This window comes from Pseudorca crassidens, chromosome X (assembly GCF_039906515.1).
Source record: "Pseudorca crassidens isolate mPseCra1 chromosome X, mPseCra1.hap1, whole genome shotgun sequence".
Classification (NCBI taxonomy): Eukaryota; Metazoa; Chordata; class Mammalia; order Artiodactyla; family Delphinidae; genus Pseudorca; species Pseudorca crassidens.
The window spans coordinates 90,730,857-90,753,767 of record NC_090317.1 but is presented as its reverse complement, the minus strand read 5'-3'; the positions used below and the strand labels follow the sequence as shown (position 1 = coordinate 90,753,767).

Here is a 22,911-nt window from a genome sequence, read left to right as displayed (position 1 = left end):
ATCCGATCGATGGGGAGGCGTCTGTTAATGGCCCCAGAGCGGGGAGTGCCACGGGGAATGATGCAGCGCTGTGTCCCCTCCCTGCCCCCTAGGCTGAAGAAGGGGGGGTGGGGGAAAACTGGTGGGGGGGTGTTTTTCTAGAGGCGAGGCCCCCAAAGCTGCTCCCCAGTGGTGCTGGAGGGGTTAGAGTCCTGCTCTAACCAAGATTGCTGCCGTGGGACTGAAGCACTGTCCTGTTTGCGGATGTGAAACGTCGTGGGGGGGGGGCGGTAAGGGGAGTACAGATGGGGACAAGCCAGGTCCCACCTCCATAGCAGGTTCTCCCCCAGGCAGGCCCCACTCTGAGGTGCAGTCTCCATCATCTGTCCACATCCAGGAGCCTCAAATCATGCCTCCTCCGCTAGAGGGCTCTGCTCCTGGGTAGCAAGAGCACTGGGTACCAAGTGTCTCAGGCATGGGTGGGTTCAAGCCCCAGCTGTGCCACTGACTTATGTCCTTGAGCAAGTGACTTGCATTGTTTTTCTCTTTGTCGGATGGAGAGTTACCCCAGCTTGATAGTGTCTTTGGTAGCAATAAATGGAGTGATGTGAAAGGGGCATGGCACACAGAGGACACCTTACCTTTAACAATTAAAGGTGTGTGGTGATGGGGGAGCAGTAATGCAGGGCCAATTTTTGCCTTTCAATGGACTTATCCATCCATGTAATCCTCCATTTGCTCATCACACTCCTGATTTGTCCATTTGTCCATCCCTCCTCCCACCCACCACCCACTTATCCATCCATTCTCCCCCTCACACAGCCAATTACTCTGTCCTTCCCTCTAGCCACCCATCTGTCCATTTAGTCATTAATCCACCTACCTATTCACTCATCCATTTGTATATTCACCCCATCTACCCCTACCCATATGGATCCCCCACCACCCAACTATCTGTCCATCTATCCATTGCTCTATCATTTATTTACCTATTCTTTACTCTTCCCATTAGCTCATCCATCTATCTGCCCACTCATCCATCCACACATTCCCCTAGCCATCCATCTATCCATTTATACCCCCACCTATCCATCCTCTACCTATCCACCTAGCAATCCATTTGTCCATTTATTCATCCAGTCACCTATCCATCCATTTATTTCCCAACCTATCCATCACCAATCCATGCAACCTTCTACTTATTTATCAATCAGTCCATCAAACCACTTATCCATCCTCCCATCCATCTACTCATCCACACCCACATCCCATACACATTCACCCACATACATATCTGCAGATATTTCTGCTCCATTCAGTTTGAGAGGCTGGTCAACAGTGACTGGAGACAGGCTGGGTGAGGGTGGGGGAAGGAGAGTAAAGTTGCAGCCAGAGACCACCCTTCCAGTTCCAATGGTATAACCTCCCCACCCCCAGCACATCCCTCATGGTTGGAAAGAATCAGAGCAGACAGTCAGTGGGTGGGCCAGTCTGGCCAGATGGTATTTTGGCTGCACAGCTTTTACACACACACACACATGTTGCTAGAACGCTGAACATGGACCGTGCCCCACCCAGCATCCCCAATCCCAAATGCAGAGTAGCCAGGCTTCCAGACATAAATTAAAAAATAAAATAAAATTAAAAAAGAGTTGGTCTCTGGGAGGGAGAGCTCATGCAGAGATGAAGGCAAAGGCCCCTGGGAGCCAGGGCCAAGAAGGAGGAGAATCCCTGCCCCTCCCCTCAGGATTCCCCACTCCCCAGGGGCCTCGGCCCTAAGACAGGGTCACTAACGCCAGCCACCAGGCCTCCAACCCCTTTAATGTCCAGTCTCCCAACCTATCTGATTTTGGCGCTGGCCCCCATTTTCCCACCACAGCCCAAGGGAATGGCGGGTGGGGAAGGGAGGGAGTGGGTGCAGCCTGCAGGTCTTTAGCTGGCTTCTCCCGGCTCTAGGTCTGGGTCGGGGGACCCCACGCACTCCTTGCTGAGCCGCACAATTTCCTGGGACAGAACTTCCATGTCCTAAGAAACAAATGAGCCATCAGGAGTCAGAGAAGGTGGCAGGCGATGGCACCCTCATCAAGCCTGGGTGTCATCCTTCTCATCCCATCAATGCCCAGCTATGTCTCGCCTGAGACAGGAAGGTATTTGGAGCAGCTCCCAGAGCTCCCAGCAGTGGGCTGGGCTCGGAAAAGGTGTGTGTGGTGTGTGTGAGGGGGTGAGGAGTGCCTGGAGCTAGGGATATGGACATGGGAGTGGATCATCTGCTCTGTGTGGTGAGGCTGGAGGACATGACCCCTACCCCTGTCACCTTCTTGTCTCTAAATGGTGAGCTTGCTTCTCAGAGGCAGGGGCCGGACTTGCATCCTTTCTGACTTCCCCCAGAGATGGGGAAATACTTGGGTGGCAGGATGGGTGAGTGGACACGTGGATGGATGCATGGGAGATCCATGGTAGGCAAATAGGTGGAAAAATGAACTGTTCAGAGGACAGATGGAGGACAACAGGTAGGCAAGCAGGTCGCTGGGTGGGTGGGTAAAAGGTAAGACAAGGGGTGATTGATGAGTAGGTAAGAGAGAGTGATGCATCAGGAAATGGGTGCAGGGGACTTCCCTGGTGGTCCAGTGGTTAAGACTCCACGCTCCCAATGCATGGGGCCCGGGTTCAATCCCTGGTCAGGGAACTAGAGCCCGCATGCTGCAACTAAAGATCCCACGTGCTGCAAAGACCCGGTGCAGCCAAATATTTAAAAAAAAAAAAAAAAAGGAGATGGGTGCAAAGCCATGGGCAGATGATTAGACGGGTAGCAGGGCAGATGGACAAATAGTAGGTGGGTTGATGGGAGAGTGGCTGAATGTGTGTATGAATGGATGAGTGGGTGGGTGCAAGGACAGAGGGAAGAGTGAAAGACTAAACTGATAGTGAGTAGGTTGACTGGGGGATGGGAAGATGAGGGGGAAGGAGTGCTTGGTGAATGGGGTGTGTGGAGAGGGGACTAACAGATGACCCAGGGGCTATGTGGCTGGAGAGACAAAGGGGTAGACTGGTAGGCCACACTTGCCTTGTGCAAGTGCATATTCTTGGTGAGCTGTTCCTCCAGCATGTTCTGTAACTTCTTGTTCATCTCCCGAAGGTTCTCGTCGCCTGGCTTCACTAGGTCTCTCAGGACGCTGCCCAGCCCACTACGGTCTGTGTGGCCTGCTGCCACAGACACATCTGCAAGGGCCCAGGCTGAGAATCACCCCCTCGGTCGAGCCGAAGGAGAGACAGAGACAGAGCAGGAAAGAGGGAAACAGAGAGTGGGGGAGAAAAATGGGGGGAGAAGCCATCTAATGGAGGAAGCAGAGGCTTTGCCATGTGAGACCTGGCTTCACTTACTAGCTGTGCGGCCCTGAGAAATGGGGTTAGGAACTAACTCATGGAGCTGGAAAAACACATATCTGTATGCAAAGCACAGAGCACACAGTCAGCTCTCAGCAAGCGTCAACTGGTATTATTCTGATTAATGAGGAAAAAACAGGAAGAGGAGAAGATCTGAAAGAAGGGAACAAAAGAAGTAAAAATGAGGGATGGAGGAAGGAAGAGGAGAAAGGAGGAAAGGGGAGGAAGAGCGGAGAGAAGGACCCTAAAAGGGATATGCATCCAGAGAATGAAAATTTCCAGAGGTGGAACCATTTAGACAGGCAGTAGGAACAGTGAGACAAGATGAAGGGGGGATGGGGCAGAAAGAAGAGAAGGGAGAGAAAGCAGAGGAAGAGACACAGGGAGGAGAAAGGACAATGGGAATGACGAAGAGACACTAGAGAAAGGAGAGTGGAGAGACAACAGAGACTCAGACAGGAGGGAGGAGCCAAGACAAGAGATGGAATACAGAGCAAGACACACAGGTCCTGGCCTGCCTGGCTCTTCCCTCTAGCACCTGTGGTCTCGGCAGTAACTTTGGTGAGTTCCGTAAGGAGAGGAGAGAAGCCGCAGCTCTGGACACTGGGGAAGGAGGGGGTAGGTGAGGGGCTGGACGAGGGGTGAGGGCTGGGGAGGGGCACTGACCAATCCGGCTGTCCATGACATAGGTCTCGATGATGGCGCTCTTCCGGCAGAGGTCCTCTGCCATGGACGCACTGCTCACCTCCAGGTGCTTCACCTGCAGAGTGGCCCAGCCCACCTCAGGCCCTCAACTGTGCATGTTCACCCATGAGGAGGGGCCTGGCCAGATATTGCCCCACCCCCACCCCCCACTCCTGCCACCCCGGCCTCCTCCCCAAGGGCAGGCCAAGAGGGGACGAGCAGGCAGACAGCACCTTCTCCTCCAGCATCCACTTCTCCTGCTGCGTCTCTGCCAGGCGCTGAAAGAGCTCAGCCACTTCCTCATCTGACAGCTCTGCTGGCCGCGGGGGCTGGGCCTGAGGGCTGCTGGATAAGGACTGCGGGGAAGAAGGCAGAGAGGCCAGCCCAGGCTCAGTGCTGACACCCCAGATAGGATCAGGGGCTGAGAAGGAGAACCAAGCCAGGGTGGGCTTTGCAACTGGGGCTGCAGACAAACTGCAGACAAGCCTCGGCACCCTCAGAGACTCTGGATCCCCCTTTGCCTTTTAAAGGGGGAGACAGGAACCACCACACCATAGCCTTATTGAGACCATGAAGAGAGAGCCTGTAACAAATGAGCTCTCACTTCCAGTTGACAGGAAAACTAGGGGAGAGAGAAATGAGCTGAATGATACCACTAGGAAGCCAGCAGGAAAATCCCAAAGGTGGGACATTTTCTTCAGGTCAACTGGGCTGGTCTCTTCTACAGGTTGATGTCATGAAAAAAATGGATCACACTAGATTCAAGAGACTTAAGGCACATAAAGCAACCAGATGCAGCAAATGTGCTCTGAAATTGAATGCTGGTTTCCATAAAACCAGCAATAAAGCACATTTTGGGACCAACTAGAGAAATCTGACTAAGGTCAAAGTATTCAAAAAGATGAAAATTTACCAAATTGGGAGGGTAGAGATCAACAGGTTACTTGTAGTCTTATTTAGGTTTAAAAAAAAGAGAGAGAGAGGTCTAGAACGGTATGAACTAAGGATTTATAGTGGTGATCTCTGTATGGTGAAGATGTGATTTCTTTGGATTTTTAAAAAAAATCTTTGCTTGTGTTTTTTAAACTTTTCTACAATGTATACATACTACTTACAGAATGATAAAAAGGTTATTTCCAAATAAAAGTGTCTGGCAAGGAAGCTGACACAGACAACAATAATAATAAGTGATAATTATGAGTTGGAAAAAAGGATCTCCCACATGGATAATGCACCTACTATGAGCCACATATTTTATAGCACCAGGAAAGGTGGAATTAGCCCAAAGATGATGAAACAGAGGGTCAGAGAGAATAATTTGTCCATCCCCCATTTAGCAATCTGAATCCAAGTTGGTGAGCTTGAGGAAAAGTTGACAAGAAAATGTGTGTGCTGGGCCCAGAGTAGAAGATGGCCGCAGGGGAGGGAAAAAGGAGGGCCCAGAATTTGGGTAGAAGCTGGGGCTGTAGGTTCTTCCCTGCCCCTTACCCTGGCTGGAACAGTCGAGCTCTCCTTCTCCCGCAAGATCTCGCGGTAGCTGAAGGAGGAGATGCTACTGCTGTCCCCAGTCTGGGTCCGGCTTGGTGAATTCATCTCTGATAGAACCAGCTCCTCGAGCCCTGGGCAGAGAGGGAAGAGAAATCTGAGCCCCAATCCCCCAGGGTCCCAGGGCACCGACTGGCAAGAAGAGGCAGAAATAGATTTGACAGAGGTGGAGAGAGGCAAAGAGACACTCAGGCATGGGTAACAGTGGAAGCCGACAGTAGGGTAGGGAAAGGCAGAAACCGAAAAAGGAGTTGCCTCTCTAGGCAAACACACACCAGAAGTGAAACAAAGGTGAAGATGGGGAGAAAGATGGTGATGTGGACACACATGGGCATAAAGTGGTGAATGCACTCAGACTCAGGGTAAAGACAGCTGAAGAGGGCAGAGGGGCACCCCTATGTGCAGAGAGAAGACCCCAGAGAGACAGCAAGCCAGAGCTGATGATAGAGGCAAACAGAGACCCTGGCTAAGGACACTAGTCAGAGCAGAGACAGAGAGAAAAGATGGCGGCAGACTCGTAGCCATGCACCTAAATCTGAATTTCACCTAATGAACGGATAGAATGTATGGCACACAATTTGAATCTGTTTGTTGATCTGTACACCAATCTGTAACAGAACAGAAATAAAAGTCCTCCCTTATAAAGAGAGGTAACTTCAGGAGACTGAGTGCCTCAGCGAGACATTGATTTGGTAAGAGATACACCCGTTTTTGCCATGTCACTTGAAACACAGCCACTAAGCTTGTGTCTCTGTTCTTGTAGCTGCTTCTGGGTGTCAGGGAGGGGGGCTGACACCACAAGCCAAGGATCTCCAGCAAGAGCAGGATGGCTGTGGAAAGACAGGGAGCACGTTTTCTCTCGTTTGTGATATGGGAGATGCACCAGAGCCATCACTGCATCTTATTTATTTAAACATATTTAAAGGCCATTTATTTCTAAAAAAAAGTCCAAGGCAACGCAAATTTTTCTGTTGTGTCTTCTGCCTTAAGTGGCAAAAATAACATGGATTTTAGCTGCATAATGATCACACGGTAGTGTTGCTGCCTGATTGTAAGTCTGTCTCCCTAGCTCAACAGGGAGCTCCTAGGGGACTGAGACTTGGGCGGGCCTCCTACCAGGGACCCTGGATGTGAGCGAGAGGGCTCAGTCCATATTTATAGAATGAGAGAATGGATACAAGAGACTTAGAGACTCTGGGTGAGGTGTGGGAGTGTATGAGGGATAGTGGGGAGACAAACAGAGACACAGATGAGAGAGAAGAGAGACAGAGATAAAGGAACAGGGAGAAGAAAAAGGCAGGAGGAGAAAAGGAGAGAACTAGAAAGAGAAAGCCAGGAGAGGAAGGCAGATACAGAGATGACATGAGGAGGCAGAGAGAGACAGAAACAGAGAAGAGACACAGCAGAAAGGGGAGAGAGACACACACAGAGAGATAACACAGAGAGAGATAGAGGAAGGAGGGACTTCCCTGGCGGCGCAGTGGTTAAGAATCCGCCTGCCAATGCAGGGGACACGAGTTCGAGCCCTGGTCCTGGAAGATCCCACAGGCCGCGGGGCAACTAAGCCCATGCACCACAACTACTGAGCCCACGTGCCAAAACTACTGAAGCCTGTGTGCCTAGAGCCCGTGCTCCGCTACAAGAGAAGCCACTGCAATGAGAAGCCCGTGGACCGCAACAAAGAGTAGCCGCCGCTCGCCACAACTAGAGAAAGCCCACGTGCAGCAATGAAGACCCAACACAGCCAAAAATAAATAAATAAATAAATATATTAAAAAGAAAGAAACAGAGGTGGGACAGATGCAGAGAAAGGGTAAAAGACAGACAGAGTGCAAGAGGGACAGAAGACACAGCAGAGCCCTGCAGAGTGAAGTATAGGAAGCAGCCCCAGCCTTCAGACCCAAGCTCTGCCTCCCCACACTTCAGCCTCCCCTGCCATCCGGGCCCCTCACCTGAGCGGCTCTTGCTATTGGTGAGGATGTCCTGCAACCGCTCCTGCAGTTTATCCGCCCGTTTCCGCTCCAGGTGCAGCTGCCGTTTGAGGTCCTTGAGCTGTGGGGAACGGGGGAAAGATAGGGGCTGAGGCCCGGTGGGCCCACAGGTGGGGGTGGCCGCAGGGCAGGAGTGGGCCATGCTTGGACACCTTTCCCCATCGTACCGCAGCACTGCCCTTCTTCTCCAGGATTCGCTGCCCATCCACCGTGTCCTTCACCTCCTGTGGGATAGAGAAAGCACAGCTGGTGAGTGCCAGAATGGCTGCATGCAGCGTGCTCCCTCCCTGCCCCATTACTGCATGCTGAGGCCCAGGATGTGTCGAGGGACTAGGAGGGACCAGTGGGTGACCTGCTTCAGGCTGCTGATGGTCTTCAGGTGGCAGTCCCGCTCCTCCTGGGCCTGTTGGAGCTGATCCCGCACACCCTGCAGCTCCTCTTCCTTGCTCTGCAAAGCAGAGGGCAGCTCAGGCTGCAGCTTGGGAAACCTCAGTCCTCCCACCAGAGAGGAATGCCATCATGCAATGGGCACCTTCAGCTCGCCGGCGTGCTGCTCCCGACACTGCTTGAGGGCTTCCTCTTGTTCCTGCTGCTGCTGCTGCAGAGATTCCTACAAGACAAGTCCCAGGTCTGGCCACGGCCCCCCCAGAGGACGTCACACCCCCCAGAGGACATCACACCCAGTGAGCGGTGTGAAGGATTGCAGCAGGGCCCCTGCGTATGCAGAGAAGAAACAGAGTGTCACGTTGAGGGCTGCGCCATTCACATCGAAGCCCAACATCTGCATTTACATCTTACTTTACTTAATAAAACATAACGTAGCGCTTACTGCACACCAGGAATGTTGTAGGGATTTTATATATATTAACTCAGTTTATATAACCCTCCCGTAACACCTAGACAGCCGGTATTATTGTTATCCCTTTTTTTACAGATGTCGAAAACGGGCCACAGAGAAGTAAATAACTTGCCCAAGGCAAGTTATTTACTTGCCCTGTCTGGGCTAGAAAGCAGCCCAGACAGGATTCAAACCCAGGCAAACAACTGGCTCCAGCATGTGTGCTCTTCACTGCTACGTGACACTGCCTCTTATGTATTACCATGAGTTTTCCAGAAAATGGTAGTAAAAGTTCTGGTTGCATCAAAATTAGAATTATTATATTATAATAATCTTCCGACAGAAGTACAATTTCAGAAGGAAGAGGTGCCTTTTCAAATTTGCACATCTGACATTCTGCCCTACTGATTGATGGCCATGGCCTGATCCCCTCCAGAGGGCTGCTGTTGAGACAGGGGGCGCTGTGGGGATGCCCAAGTCCAGAGCCTCAGAAAGTTCCAGGGCCTGACCACTTCCAGTCCCCTGCTTTGACATGCATACCCCCCAACCAGCCTCTGCACCAACTCACCTCAGCCTCCTTCAAGCGCCGTTCAAACCAGCCCTTGGCTCCATCCATGGAGTGTACCTGAGCTTGAAGTTCTTCCACTGTCTGCTGGAGAGTCTCCAGCTCCCGCGTTCGGGCCTGCAAGAGGGCAGAGCAGCAAGGGCCAGGTGGAGGAGCGGGCGCCTCACTCACGCCATCCCCTGGCCCATCAGCAAGGCTACGTTCCCCAGGTTTTAGACGCAGAGAGGCATTATCATCTGCCCACCCACCTTCTCCTCGCGGATCTGCCCGCGCAGCTCCTCCTCCTGCCGCTTCTTGTCTTCATGTAGCTCACGGAGCTCACGCTCGTAGCGGGCGCGCACCCCCAGCACTTCCTTCTCGTGCCGTAGTCGGACTGCTCCCAGCTCCTCCTTGTGCTGGGACTTCTCCTGCAGCGTCTCCATGGCTAGCTCATCCAGCATGGCCTTCCGCTTCTCAGCACTCTGGCACCCAGGAGAGGGGGGCAGGAGGAGGTCAGTCAACCTCCTCCCCCGACACCAAACAAGGCCCAAGGAACAAGCCGAAGTCCACCTCCTCCCCATCCCGACTGAACGGCTAAGTCACTCACCCGTCCTCATGGAACTGGTCACTTTCTGTGCCCTCCCATTCCCGTGGGCTTGCCCACATCACCTGGCCCCCTGCAGACTGGGCCTCCCCCTGTGGTGTTGCCCACCTTACGAGCCTCCTGTAGTTCCTGGGTCAATTGCTCCTTCTCCTGCCCGAGCTCCTGAAGTTGTTCCAGCAGCCGACTATTGGCTCGCAATGACTCCTAATGTGGGGACAAAAAGGGTGAGTTTGATAAACAGCCCCCAGGAGGTGCTGCGCACCCAGGACATTTCTGGTAGAACATCTCCCTTAACCCTGGTAAAGTGGGTGATGTTCTATTTCTAGATGAGAAACATGGCAGAGGCTGCTAGCTGCTCCCCAGCATTCATTCTCCTGCTATTATTCCGGTTTCTATTGTGGAATCTGAATGGCTATCCTAACTAACTGAAGAGGCTCAGTCTCAAGTGAAATGACTTGGTCTAGGACACACAGGTGCTAATAAGTTCGGGAGTCACACTGGAACCCAGGTCCACCTGACTCCATGGTCTTCCCACAGCACCTCATGGGAAACTCCACTGAGCCAGAACTAGGGAACTAGGAGGAGACAGGTCAAAGCCAGAGGCGTCACCTGGAGCTGGGAGTTGAGGTCATCTTTCTGTCCCATGAGGTCCTCATACTCAGTCTGCCGCTGCTGCAACTCAGCTGTCAGCCCAGCAGTCTGTTCCCGGAGCGTATTCAGTTCTTGGGTCTTTGCTGTTTGGATCTGGAGAGAGTGGTGGTGATGGAAAGTGGAGTGAAAGGGGCCCCAGGGGCCAGTCACGGGGTGTTCCAGGGAGACAGGGAGAGAGGTGGAAGGAGAGCCAGGAGTAGAGAGAGAGTATTTCAAAGAGAAAAGCAGTGAGAGAAAGAGATCAACAGGGGATTGGTAAGTGTGGTATATTCATACAATGAAATAGTACACAGAGAAAGTAGAACAGATCAGTGCTACATATGGATAAACCTCACAGATATAACGCTTCAGGAAAGAAGCCAGACATAGATTGGGTGTCTGATTCCATTTACATGAAGTTGAAAAGCAAGCAAAACTAATCTATGTTGCTAAAGGTCAGAGGAGTGGTTACTTCTGGGGAAGCATTGATTGAGAAGGGGTAAAAGGGACCTTCTGGGGTGCTGAAAATGCTCTATATCTGCATCTGGGTGGTGGCTACATGGAGACAGATAAATATACAGACAGGGATAATTCACTGAGTGTACACTTAAGATTAGTACACTTCTTGCAGTTTACTGGAGAGAAACTAGAATGCAAAAAAAAGCAGGGATGGATGTCCAGAGAGAAGAGGGGTGGAAGCCAACAGAAAGGAGAAGCTGAGAATGAAACAGAAACAGAGGCAGGAGAACAGCATGAGGTCCAGACGACGTTGCCCCAATGTGGATCAAAAGCAGAGGGAGATGGGGAGCTGCGGAGGGATCGGCGCAGGCTCCCACGTGTCCTGTACCTGCTCCAGGGCAGCCAGGCTAGTCCTCAAGGCATTGTTCTCAGCCAAAAGTCCTTCCACTTGTTCCTGCGCATCTGCACTCTGGATGGACACCTGGCCCCACCCCCACAACGAGTGAGAGTGGGTCCAGAACAGGAGGACAGGACCTACCCGCAGCCAAGAAAGAAAGGACACACATACACACACCCACGAGAACGACGACCAGGGGAAGCAGGACCCTGGGGCCTTGCCTGCCTGTACAATACCCACTGAGGCTGACCCCACCCTCACCCCCACCTCCCTGAGCCCGCTCAGTACAATGTACCTGATCTTGTAGGGCTCGCAGAGCTGCCGCATGCTCCAGGAGCTCCCCCTGCCGCTGATCTCTCAGCTCTGCCAAGCTCTGTGGGGACCACGTCAGGGGAGCCCATTCCAGACCTCAGCCTCCCCTGGGGTACATATGACCACACAGACTCCCTCTCTGACCACCTGGCAGCATGCTGCCTAAGTACTTGAGGGCCTTGGACTACCAGCCATCAGAGATCTCAGGCTCACCCAGACTCTTGGTCATCATCCCCAGGGGCCTCACACACCCCTGTATCCCAGTTCTAAGCACCTCAGAAACCACCTAGGCTCCTGGGGATTTCAAATTCACTCAGCCCCCATCCATAAGATGGTCTCACACTCAGCCAGATTCCAGCTCAGAGGCCCCAGGATTCTCAGACACACTCAACCCCCAGGGACTACAGCTTCACCCAGATTCCTGACCCCAACCCCCAGGGGTTTTAGACACAGGCAACCCCCATGTCTCTAGTTCCCAAGAGTCTCAGACCCACCCAAACTCACCACCCCAGCTCCTATAGATTTCAAACTGATACAAGTGTGTAGTTTCCAGCTCCTGGTGAGGTCTCAGACTGATACCACACCTGCCACTCCTGTCCCCAGTCTCTGGGGATCTTCACACCCGGCTTTACCCAGACTTCTGTCCCCAGCTCCTAGGGGCTTTAGTTAGACCCACAAGCCATCATAGCCCCCAATCCAAGGGACCTGAGACTCACTCACTCTAAGGGGAAGGCTGGAGGCTTTAAAGTCACCCAGCCGCCAACCCTTAGGAGCCTCAGACCTACCTAGACTTTTGCTCCAGTCGCTCGATGTCTCAGACTCACCAGTTTTTTATTCACAGCCCCCAGGGACCACCAACTCACATGATCCAACTTCCTAGGTGTCTTAAGACCCAAACCAGCCCCCAAGCTCTGAGGGTCTCAAACGCACTCAGACTCCAGGCCCAACTGTCTTACCCTTGAAAGTCTTATATCCACACAGCCCCCATAGGTCTCAAAGTTAACCAACCTCCAGGGAGTTCAGACTCACTCCAAACTCCTGGTCCCAATCCAGTGACCACAGATTTCTCCAGATTCCTGTCTCTAATCCCCTGGAGTTTCAGATTCATCCAAACCTGTCGCACATAGGCGCCTAGTCCTCAGCCCCGCTGAGATCTTTAATTCATGCAGATTCCTAGCCCAACTCCTAGGGCTCTCGGGGTTTCCTAGTTCCCATTTTCCTAGCTCCTAGGGGGCCCAGGACCCATCCAGTCCCTATATTTCCAACACAGGAAATATCAGACTCCCCAACTAGCCTCCGTAGACCTCAGAGCTCCCCGGACTCCCAGCCCTGTCCCTATCCCAGTGATCTCAGAACCCAACCCCTTACCTGATTGGCAGCCTCAAGTTCCTGCTGCAGCTTCTGAGTTCGAGCCAACTGGGCTTTGAGATCAGCTTCCTTCCGCTGTTGTAACTCCTCAATCTTGTTCCTGGGGGTGATTGGTGGGAGGGAGGGGCACAGTGACCACAGACTGAGGCCCAGTCTCCCAGCTCTGCCCCTGTGATCTTCGGTTAATCCTGCTGGGCACTGCCCCATTGTCCACCAATATCCCCAACCCTGGTAGTTACCGGCTGTCATTGAATAGCGTCTCCTTTTCTGTCTGCAGACGGCAAAAACTGGGTACAGAAAGACAGACATATATGGGTCCATTCCACAAGTCAATCCCCTCCTTAGTCCCCGCAAACCCCTTCCCCCCAGCTCTGGAAGAAAGAAATTTACCTTTCTTGTTTCTTTTTCAGTTTCTCGGCAAGCTGGAGTGGGGGAGGAGGGTACAGACAAGTGATAAGAATGAGAATAATATTAATAAAGACAAAAATTTACTTCATGTTTACAGACACTTCCTACTAAGTCCTTTATAGAAACTGGAATTTACTTTTGTTACCTCATGGAATCCTCAAAACAGTCCTGAGAAGTGAGCACCACTGGCTTTACAAATGGGAAACTGAGCCTCAGAAGGGTTAAATAATTTGGTTGCGCAGCTGGTCGGCAGCAAAAACATGACCTCTACCCAGCTCCTTAGGCTCCAAAGCCCAACATTTATGCCTCCGACCTATCGACCGATGGCCATGTCATAGAATAGCTAGGCTGGGAGGCCTGGAAAACAGGATCATGATTGGCTGCCTCACCACTGGGTCTCAAGTTCCTAAGATAAGAGCCAGCAGTCTATAAATGCTTGGATGGATGGACGGATGGATGGATGGATAGATGAATGAAAAAGCAGAGATCGGAGGACCCAGAAGGATGGGATGGGGCCTGCCATGCACAAGACGTAGAAGGACCACATTAGCCCATTTCATATTGAAAGCAAATCTGAGACATAAATGAGAGTCTCTCCATTTCACAGATGACAAAACTGAGGCTTTGAAGAGATACTCTGCCCCTCTACCCTACCAGGGGAAGCATGGCAGGTGGGGAGTGGGTGGGGCAAAGTCCAGGGAAAGCTCGGCAGCCCCACCTTAGCAAGTTCTTCCTGCAGCCTGGATGTTTCAGCCTGCTTCAAGGTCTGCTGGGAAGGATGAGGGAGGGAGTTGTTATCAGCAAGCAGGGAGGTAAGGCCTGTGCCTTTCCCTGCCCTCCTGCCTTCCTAATCCATCAGCCCACAAGATGGTGATGTCACAGATATCTCCGTGGGACCACAGGCAGAGCTAGGGCATCTGCCTGCCTCCTGGCACCCCAGCCCCAACAGACCCAGATTCACCTCCAAGCCTTGCAGTTGCTCCCAGAGCAGTCTCTTTTCCTCCTTCTCCATTTCCCATTTCAGCTCCACTTCTGCCAATGGCATGGGGGCCAGGACAGGGGAAGCTGGGCCCCCCAAGGGATCCCCTTGATCCTCACTGGCAGCTGGGGACCTCCCAGCCTCTTTCCCGTAGCGCTCCTGCAGGGCTGGTGGGTAGAACAGAGACATATGATGGATGAGGTTGTCTCAGAAGACCCCTGACACACCTCAAATAGAAGGAGAACTGGCCTTCAACCCCTTAGGTAGCAGAAACCCTGCCTCAGTGGCCATAAGCCTACAAAACAAAGGTTCGCCCCCACCTCTCACAAATCTTTTAAGCCCCACCAACCACGGAAATCCTGTCTACCATCAAATCAGCCCAAGATAATTTCCCAAGCCCCACCCCCATCCCCAAGCCCCACCCACAGCCCTCCAAGGTGATGCCCACCATCCTCCCTTTACAGCTGAATCCTCCTATAACCTCTAATCCCCAGCCACATTCTACGAAGTCTCCTTCCTGAGCACCAAACTACCACCCACCATCCCACAAGCCCAGCTGCTCTCCACAAGTCCACACATCAGGACACTCACTCCCACACTTTATCAAACTTTCTTTCAGCTTTCATCCCAGACCCCACTGACAACTTGGGCTCAGAATCTTCCTAACACTCCTTCATTCACTTTCTCCATTTAGCAAACACCTCCTTTCTGATGTTCAATCTGCTTATCAGTAACATTTGCTAGGTACCAGGTGCTGAACTAAGCTCAGAAATATATCACCTCTTATCTCTACTACAATTTTCCAGGTGGTAGACATCACTACATGCACTTCGTAAATGACAAAGCTTTGGCTCAGAGAGGTGAAATGCCTTGTCCAAAATCATACACTGGTTCATGGCAGGGCCAAGCCTGATTCTGAAGCCTTTTTCTTCCCCCAGGGAAGACAACACCTTACTCAAGCCCCAAGGTCCCCACATCCCCAGGAGGGTCTCCATGCACCTGCCACGTTCTTCTGCAAGGCTGTGTTCTCTGCCTGCAGTCTCAGCAGCTCCCCATCCACAAGGCTCCCGGCTTGGGCAGCCCCTGCCCTGGCAGCCCCATCCTTCAGTTGCTGGTTCTCCCGCTCCAGCTGTTCCATCTGGCTACAGAGCTGAGCAGGGGACAAGTGAGGTAGCAGAAGAGCAAAGAATCAGAACAACATTTGCTGAAATATACATAGCATTTGGCCCATGTACTTTACAATTCATTTAATTCCCATAATGCCCCTGTGATGTAGAGGCTCTCATTACTCATTATCCCCACTTCACAGATAAGGACACTGAGGCACAGATGTTAAACAACCTCAAACTCAAACACCTGTTAAGTGACAGAGACATGGAAGATGGAGAATACTGAGAACAATTTTCTGCTTGCCCGCTTTCAACCTCACAGTTGCAATCCAAGACCGCAGGCTCCTCTGGAAGTTGCTGGTCCAAGATGTCAGCATCATGGATAGCCCCACTGCCAGCCTTCTTCTGTGGAGGGGTCTGCGTCTGGGAGCCGAGGCACCACAGACAGCTTTCAGAGCATTTCCAGGGTTAGCACTGCCCATGGCTCCCTCTCATTAGCCCTTGGAGAGCCCGTGGAGAGGAGTACAACGTAAATAAAACTAAGCCAGCCCCCTGCTCAACTCCTGAAGAAAACACAGTTCACACGGCAGACCTGACAAGATCCTTTGTCCCCATTTTCAGATGAGAAGACTGAGGCCCACAGAGAATTTTTATTTTATTGCCTGGGATATTTTCTACCCAGAACACTATTCCTTTCATCCAGTTCTTCACATGACTGACTTTTTTGCATCCTTCAGTGCTCTGCTCAAATGTTACCTTTCAAGTAGTATCCCCCAACACAGAAATTCCAATACTCTCTAGCACAGCATTCTGTTTGCTTCTTTCTTACCTAGCACGAATTGCAATTAAATTTACCTAACATGTTCTTAGTTTTTTAAATCTCTGAAAATGTTTGGATCATAAATTGTGATTCACAATTAAATTTTATTTTGTAACGTAGGTCATAAGCATAGATTCGGAAGCCAGACTGCTTGGATGTGAATTTCTACTCTGCCATTTCACCTTGGCACAAATTACTTCATCTCTACGGGGCTCAGTTTTCCCCATCTGTCGAATAGGGATAGTAATGATATCTCATCGGTTTGCTGTGAGAATTAAATAAGTGAATAATGTAAAGCACATCAAACAGGACCTGGCACACAGTAAACACTATGTAACTGTCAGCTATCAGTGCTATTATTATTATTTGTTTACTATGTTATCATCTTTTTCCCCATCCCACCCCCAGAATAGAAGCTACCCAAGAGGGAGGACTATTTTGTACTGCTCACAACTATTTCCAGAACACAGAGCACATAGTGCGGGCTCAATAACTATTTGTTGAAGGAACAATTGAGCTGAAATATGTTGGCAAATAAGTGGTGGAGGCGGGCCTGGAACTCAGGTCTCCCTGTGAGCATTTCTAGCTTCCAGGAGGAGGAGGGGTAGTGCGAAGGAGGTTTTATACCTGGCTCAGTGCCTAGCCCAGGACAGGTGCTGAGAAACACGAGCTGGGTTTATAGAGGAATAACTGTCCCTGCCTCGCCCAGCAAGAACCATGATACCACTGAGGCCAGAGGCAGGAAGCAGTGAGAAGTGAGGCGATGAGGTCAGCTGTTATGTGAGCACCAGGGGTTCTGAAATTTCGGGGATGAGGACCCACTGGGAGGTGTTGTCTAAAGAAGCAATGTGGTAAGACCTGCGGGTCAGGACAACAGTTATGGCTTGGTCTGGTAAAAGAAGCTAGAAGTGAGGAGACCAGCGAGGAGACTGTGGGAATAGAGGTGGTAAGGGCTGAGGCAGGGCAAGGTCACAGGATGGATATAAAACTTTTAAATAGTCAAGAAATATTTTAGAGGGAAAATGAATTAATAAAAGGATACTATCAGTAGCTAACACCTACATAGCTGATACTATGTGCAAGGCTCTGTTCTAAGTGGTTTATAGACATTAACCCATTCAATCCTCACAAAAGCCCTGCCAGGCAGGTACTGTCATTATCATCTTTTCCATTTTAAATATTTGGGAACCAAGAAACAGGAAGCTTAAGTGACTTGCTCAAGGTTACAGTTAGTAAAAGGCAGAGCCAAGAGTTTAATCTAGGCCTCTGGCTCTTAACTACTACTTACTAAATTGCCTCTGGTATTGTACCTACACAAAGGTTGTGTTTTTGGTTTGTTTTCTTTTTTAAGGTTTTGAGCCCTACATTCTCAGATAGAGCCTTGGAAATACCTTTTTTGTTGCTGTGAGACTTTTTCCCTTACAACACATGAAAAACTTAGAAAAGGGAAGCAGCTCGAACATCTTTCCATCCCATACTAAGCATAAGAATTTTACCTAAGACCTCCCGACAACCTGGGGCTCCACAGCATCAGCCCCAAAATATACACAAGGAGACTTGAAGCTCAAAGGAAAGGAGTGACTTGGTCAGGAACCAGCTGACCTCATGGCTTGCAGCCTTCTAATCCCAGCACAGTGGGCGGTCCCATCTGTCAAATCACTGCCCCCCAGCAGAGATCGAGGCCCTGTTTCAGCACCATGGACAGTGACCCAGGGCCAGCCTCTGTCCAACCACCCTCAGCTGCCCTCCGGCTTCAGCCCAGGTGGCCCCTACCCCTTGGACCCCCCTCAACTATCCAGGGCACCAGCACCTTGCTGAACTCGGCCATAAGCGTGCTGTTCTGCAAACGGAAGTCCTCCTCCTGGCTGTGCAGCTTTGCCTGCAGCATCTCATTTTCACTCAGCAGCCCCTCGACTTCCTGCAGTGGCAGATGTGGGCCAGGTCTCCAACAGGGGTAGAAAGGATGGGGAAGTAGGGCAAAGAAACAGAGAGAGGGAGAAAATGACATTGGGGGAGAACATAGGGTACAGAGAATGAGATGGGTGAAATCAGGAGATACAGGGGGACAGACAGACATAGGAGGGATAAAAGAGGAGATAAGGAGGGAGGAGAGACATGGGGTAGAGAGAAGGGAAGATGTGGAAGGAGAAAGGGATGAGGGGAGACAGTGGGAGGAAAGAAAGGGGTATATAGAAATAGGGAAGAAAGGAAGCAGAGAAAGATGGGGAAAGGGGGTTAGATAGGGAAGGAGAGAGGGATGGGATGGGGGAGAGAGAAAAAAAGAAAAGGTAGGACGACAGAGAGATAGGAACAGAGAGATCAACAGAGGGAGAACAGAGAGAGGGGGTCAGGGAAAGAAATGAATCAGGAAGAGAAAAAGGGACAGGAGAGAGAGGAACGGGGAGAGAGGAACAGGGGAGAGAGAAACAAGGAGTCAAGAGAGAGGAAGAAAGGGAAAGAAGGAAAGAGAGAAACGATGGCAGAGATAGGAACAGGTGGGGGAAAGAAAAAGAGAAGGTTGGGGAGAGAAACAAGAATCCGAGAGGAACAGAAAGACGGAGACAAAGAGAGACTCAGAGAGGAGGACACAGAGAAAGAAAGGGAGAAGGAAAGACATACAGAGAGAGGTGCAGAGTGAGAGACAAAACAGGAGAACAAAGATAGACACAAAAACACATGGCAGGGAGGTAGTCACAGATGCAAGCACACACACAGAGAAAGAAAGGCCAGTACCAGGAGATCCCAGCATACAGAAATATCCCCTCTAAGACAGTCTCCCAGACACATTTACCCGCCAGGGGTCCCCTTACCTGAGCTTTCTTGCTCTTGCTCAGTGCCTAAAGGTGAGGGAGGTGAGAAGAGAGATAAGGTGACCAGAGATGGACTCCCTCACTAGGGTATGGAGATACTGTGGCAAGTGTCAAGGGGGGACCATGATAACAGGGGGTGAGGGATGGGGGTGTCTTTAACCACAATTTGTAGCCCACAGGAATGATGGAGTGAGTGGGTGAATGAGGAGCACCCTGCTTACATCCTTTCCTCTAAGCTCTTGAGGCTTTTCATGGGTCTTAGTATTTAACCCTTCATAGGCTGGATCTCCGGACTCAGAAATTATGGCTTCACTGTTCCATCTGTCCAAACACATCTATGTGGATCCCTCCTATGCACCGTGGAAACTGCTGTTCCCCTGCTGGGCAGCTGAGGGCATTGCCAGGTTGGGAAATCAGTACCCTACCAAAGAGAAGCCTAGCTTTCTGACTGCCAGACTTTCTGCATTCTGTGTTCCTTCATCTAACAAATATATATGGAGAACATACTGCGTATAACATTGTACTATGCATGGGGACAGAGCAGTGAAGAAAGAGACAAAGGAGGGCCTTGAATGCCTTGAGGGGCCATGATAGGTTATATGCTATCTCATCTTCAAAGGATTTGAGAGGTAGGTTTAGTCTCACTTTACCAGGACAGGGGTGGGGAATAGGAGCACAAGGCAGGAGTATGAGTGGGGGACAGGAGGCAGGTTCAAGGCAGATTTACTGATAGATTTGATTATTTAGTTAGAAATCAGTGAATGAGAATGAGTAATTGAAATTAAAAATGAATTAAGAGTAAATGAAAATTAATTAATAAATTAAGCAGACCTAGATAAAATTACCAAACAAAGGAGACTTCCATGAGAAATTTTTGAACGACTAGTGACAGCATGTAACATTAGGCCTGGTTCACTGTAGGTGCTCACTGGACAGATGAATGAGTCAGATGGCTACAGAGAACACATGGGTGGGTGAGTAGGTGGAAGGAGGTACCTTCTGAGCTTTGTTGAACTCCTTATCCAGGTAGGCGACCTTCTGTCGAAGACTGGTAAGTTCTGGTGTGGGGAAAGCAGGGAGTCTCAGCCTCAGTCAGCGGTAAGGAGCTGAAAGGTCCTCCTGCCAGGCCTCTGAGATTTTTTCCCCTTGGCCTCTGTCCTCCAAAGCCACCCCCATCTAATGAGACCCTCTTGGCTCACCAACACCATTCTTGCGTAGTTCATCTGAAAGCTGGTAGTTGTTTGTCCGGAGTTCTAGGAGCTGAGCCTTAGGGAGAAGCAGGGAAGGAAATGACTTGGCAGGAATGTGCCCCCTACCCTCATGAGGAGAGAACCAATCCCCTGAGCCCTACAGACCCTGCTGCCCTCCATGCGCCTCTTTAGTCACTCCTAAGACCCGTGCCTGCTTCATCCCAAATAAGTCCAGCCACTCAGCCTATCCCACCTTCTCCAGTTCTACTTATATAAACACAGTCAGCCTCACCTGTCTCCCTGCTGCCTCCATCTCTCCCCTTCCAATCCAACTGTGCCCTCAGGCCATGACAGAGTGCTGACCCAGTCAGTCTCTTGCTCATGTGTGTTCCATGCCCAAAGGATAAAGTCTGCCTCTTCATCTGGACTGGCCTCGTCACACGCTAAACACTGTTCTGTCTTCTGTCAGAGGTGTTGTCTATCCTCTTGGCCAGAGTAGGGGGCAGGGGATTGCCTTCCTCCCTCTTTCCCAAGGGAAGAGAGCCTGGTATTATGACCAATTTCACTGAGTAAAAGGGGGCTTCCCAGGGTCCCCACCCCCAAGGCTCTCAAAATATGTCCAGACCCCTTTCAAGAATTGAGGGAAAGTGAAGTATGGGCCATTCCAAACAGCATATCCCTACCTACCAGCCCTGTAGGTGCTGAAGCCAATTCTTCCCAGACCACCATCCCTTACCCCACCAGGACCTTTCCCTCTCTCCCACGGCACCAGCCTCCATCCCTGGGTGGTCTGCTAAAGGTGAGAGGGCTTGGCCTCTACAGAATCTTTCCTGCCCCTGTCCTCTCCCAGACCCAGTGATCTGTCTCCCCCAGTCCTGATCCAGTTGGAACACCCCTGGCACCCACTTACAGTGTCTATCCATCAGAGCCCAATGGTTTTCCCTTCACTCATGACCAATAGAATCAATCTTCCTCATTCAAGGATCCCCTATACCCCTCAAGATCTCCCCATTCATAATCCAATGGGATGACGCTATACCCTTCAGGGTTTTTCCCCCACAAGGCCTTGGGTGGGCCAGTTGGATTACTCTTACTCACATGGAATACTCTGCACAAGTTACAGGGGCCTTCCCCTTTTTTGGTCCAATTATCTCAGTCTTCCACCCTCAGGGTCCCTCACATAGTGACAACTGGTTTCCTTCATTCAAGGATGAATGGATTACCTGCTCTCACTCGGAGTTCCTCCTGTCCTCCCACAGGACCCTACGCAGGGTTTCCCCCTTTCAGTCTCCACACAAAATCCAATGGCCTTCCCCAGGAAGGAATTCTCTCAACAAGGGCCCACTCTGGCCTTTCATCCATCTCAGAGTCCCCCCAAAAAGAATCAAGTGGTCACAGAACTCAGTCAGGGTACCTCTCCACAGACTGGTGATTTCCCCTCCACGCAGTCCAAGGTATCACTCTTTCACCTCCTCTGGTCCTCTCTCCAACAAGGATTAATCGTATTACCCATTCAGGGCCTTCTTCACCCCACGTCTAATGGGATCACCCGTAATCATCCAATGGTACTGCCCTCTCTTGGGATCCGCTACCACCCCTCGCACAGGAGCTCCACCTCCCAGGAACAATGACATGTGGGGTCTTTCCCCAGTCCCCTGACATAGTGGTATCTCCCACAAAAACGTCCACCTCCCACCGATAATGGTATTGCCCTCTCCAGGGCTCCCCCCACCACGAAGCAAACAGCCCAACACCCGCTTCCTTCCTCTCCAGGCAAAAATGGTTTCCCCCTCTCAGGATCTCCTTCCCTCAAACCCCAGCATTACCGTCACCCACCCAAGGTGTCCCCCGCACGGGCCCAAAGGTCTCGTCCCCTCCAAGTCTGAGTAAGGTATCGCCCACGCTAGGACTCTCTCTTCCGCCCACAAGGCTAACAGAATCCATCCCCTCAGAACCCAATTGTATCTCGGAATCCAGTAGTCTCACCACTCGGAGCCTCAGTTTCCCTTCTCCAGACCAACCCCTTAGGCTCAAGGTCCATCCCAACCAACCCCTGCACAAAGCCGGTGGGACGATCTTTCTCTTCCCCGCCCTCCCGTCGCCTAGCCCGGTGGTCTTTTCCCCGGCGAGTGGCACCTGCATCCGTTGAAACTCCTCCTCAGACAGAGCTTGCGCCATGTTCCTCCCCCCCCACCCCCCCAAGAGCTTTCTGCGCAGACGCAGTTTGTCCCTCCTGTCAGTAGTATTAAGGTCGGACCAAACCACTGGGCAGGAATAGAGGGGGGAGGAGTCTACTCCGGAAGTTCAGCATTTTGGAAAACAAGAGAAGGAAACTGACAGGTTAGGTGAATTGCAATGTAATATTTTACCAGAATCAAGGTCATTTGTTCTGGCTTTTGAGCTCTCATAGACTACTCATTGTGATGCGACACTATGGCATCCCTGTGTCATGGGTGGACTCGTCGCTAGGGATGCGTTTGCCGACCGAAAATCACGCTTCTGTGGTACTCCTTTAAGGAGAATGGTTGGCTTTACCGTAGAAAAGAAAGCGGAAGCTTTCGCACGTCGTGCTCCCGCCCTCCTCCGGGTGACCCCAAAAGGGAATTTCGCCTCTGGTGAAACCGTTGACGTTTTTTTTGTTTGTTTTGTTTTGTTGTTAAAGATTTGACGCTGATTTTCTACATGATGCTGTTGTTAGATAAAGGGCCTAGCCACCAATAAATTTAAAATACCTGTGAGGAAAGAATGGCAGTGACGCAAACGGGAAAGCTGCATTTAAAAAACAAAAATAGGATGACGAAACACCGGGAACATTCAAATAAGTATTAAAATGCATTATAAACCTCCATTGTGCTTACTG

At 51.0% G+C, this 22,911-nt stretch overlaps 1 protein-coding gene across 6 annotated transcripts; it reads right to left on the bottom strand.

Moving 5' to 3' along the window:
• Positions 1-1,456: 1,456 nt before the first annotated feature.
• On the bottom strand, positions 1,457-22,257 carry GRIPAP1 (GRIP1 associated protein 1). 6 transcript variants are annotated; one of them, XM_067724246.1, is made up of 26 exons: positions 22,188-22,257; positions 20,061-20,127; positions 19,858-19,919; positions 18,862-18,888; positions 17,862-17,969; positions 15,122-15,272; positions 14,105-14,289; positions 13,862-13,912; positions 13,126-13,157; positions 12,975-13,022; positions 12,736-12,835; positions 11,351-11,428; positions 11,047-11,139; positions 10,179-10,313; positions 9,678-9,773; positions 9,235-9,447; positions 8,990-9,103; positions 8,116-8,193; positions 7,936-8,031; positions 7,751-7,807; positions 7,545-7,644; positions 5,536-5,666; positions 4,281-4,403; positions 4,030-4,123; positions 3,044-3,198; positions 1,457-2,004 (listed from the first exon to the last, which is right to left on the bottom strand). In XM_067724246.1, exons 1-26 carry the CDS (start codon positions 22,227-22,229, stop codon positions 1,912-1,914), a joined length of 2,529 nt encoding a protein of 842 aa, XP_067580347.1. In that variant the 5' UTR covers positions 22,230-22,257; the 3' UTR covers positions 1,457-1,911. The 6 variants fall into 6 exon arrangements, with proteins under 6 accessions (XP_067580347.1, XP_067580348.1, XP_067580352.1 ...); XM_067724247.1 differs by having other exon boundaries at positions 13,862-13,909; XM_067724251.1 differs by lacking the exon at positions 22,188-22,257 and adding an exon at positions 21,466-21,740 and having other exon boundaries at positions 17,862-17,994.
• Positions 22,258-22,911: the final 654 nt, after the last annotated feature.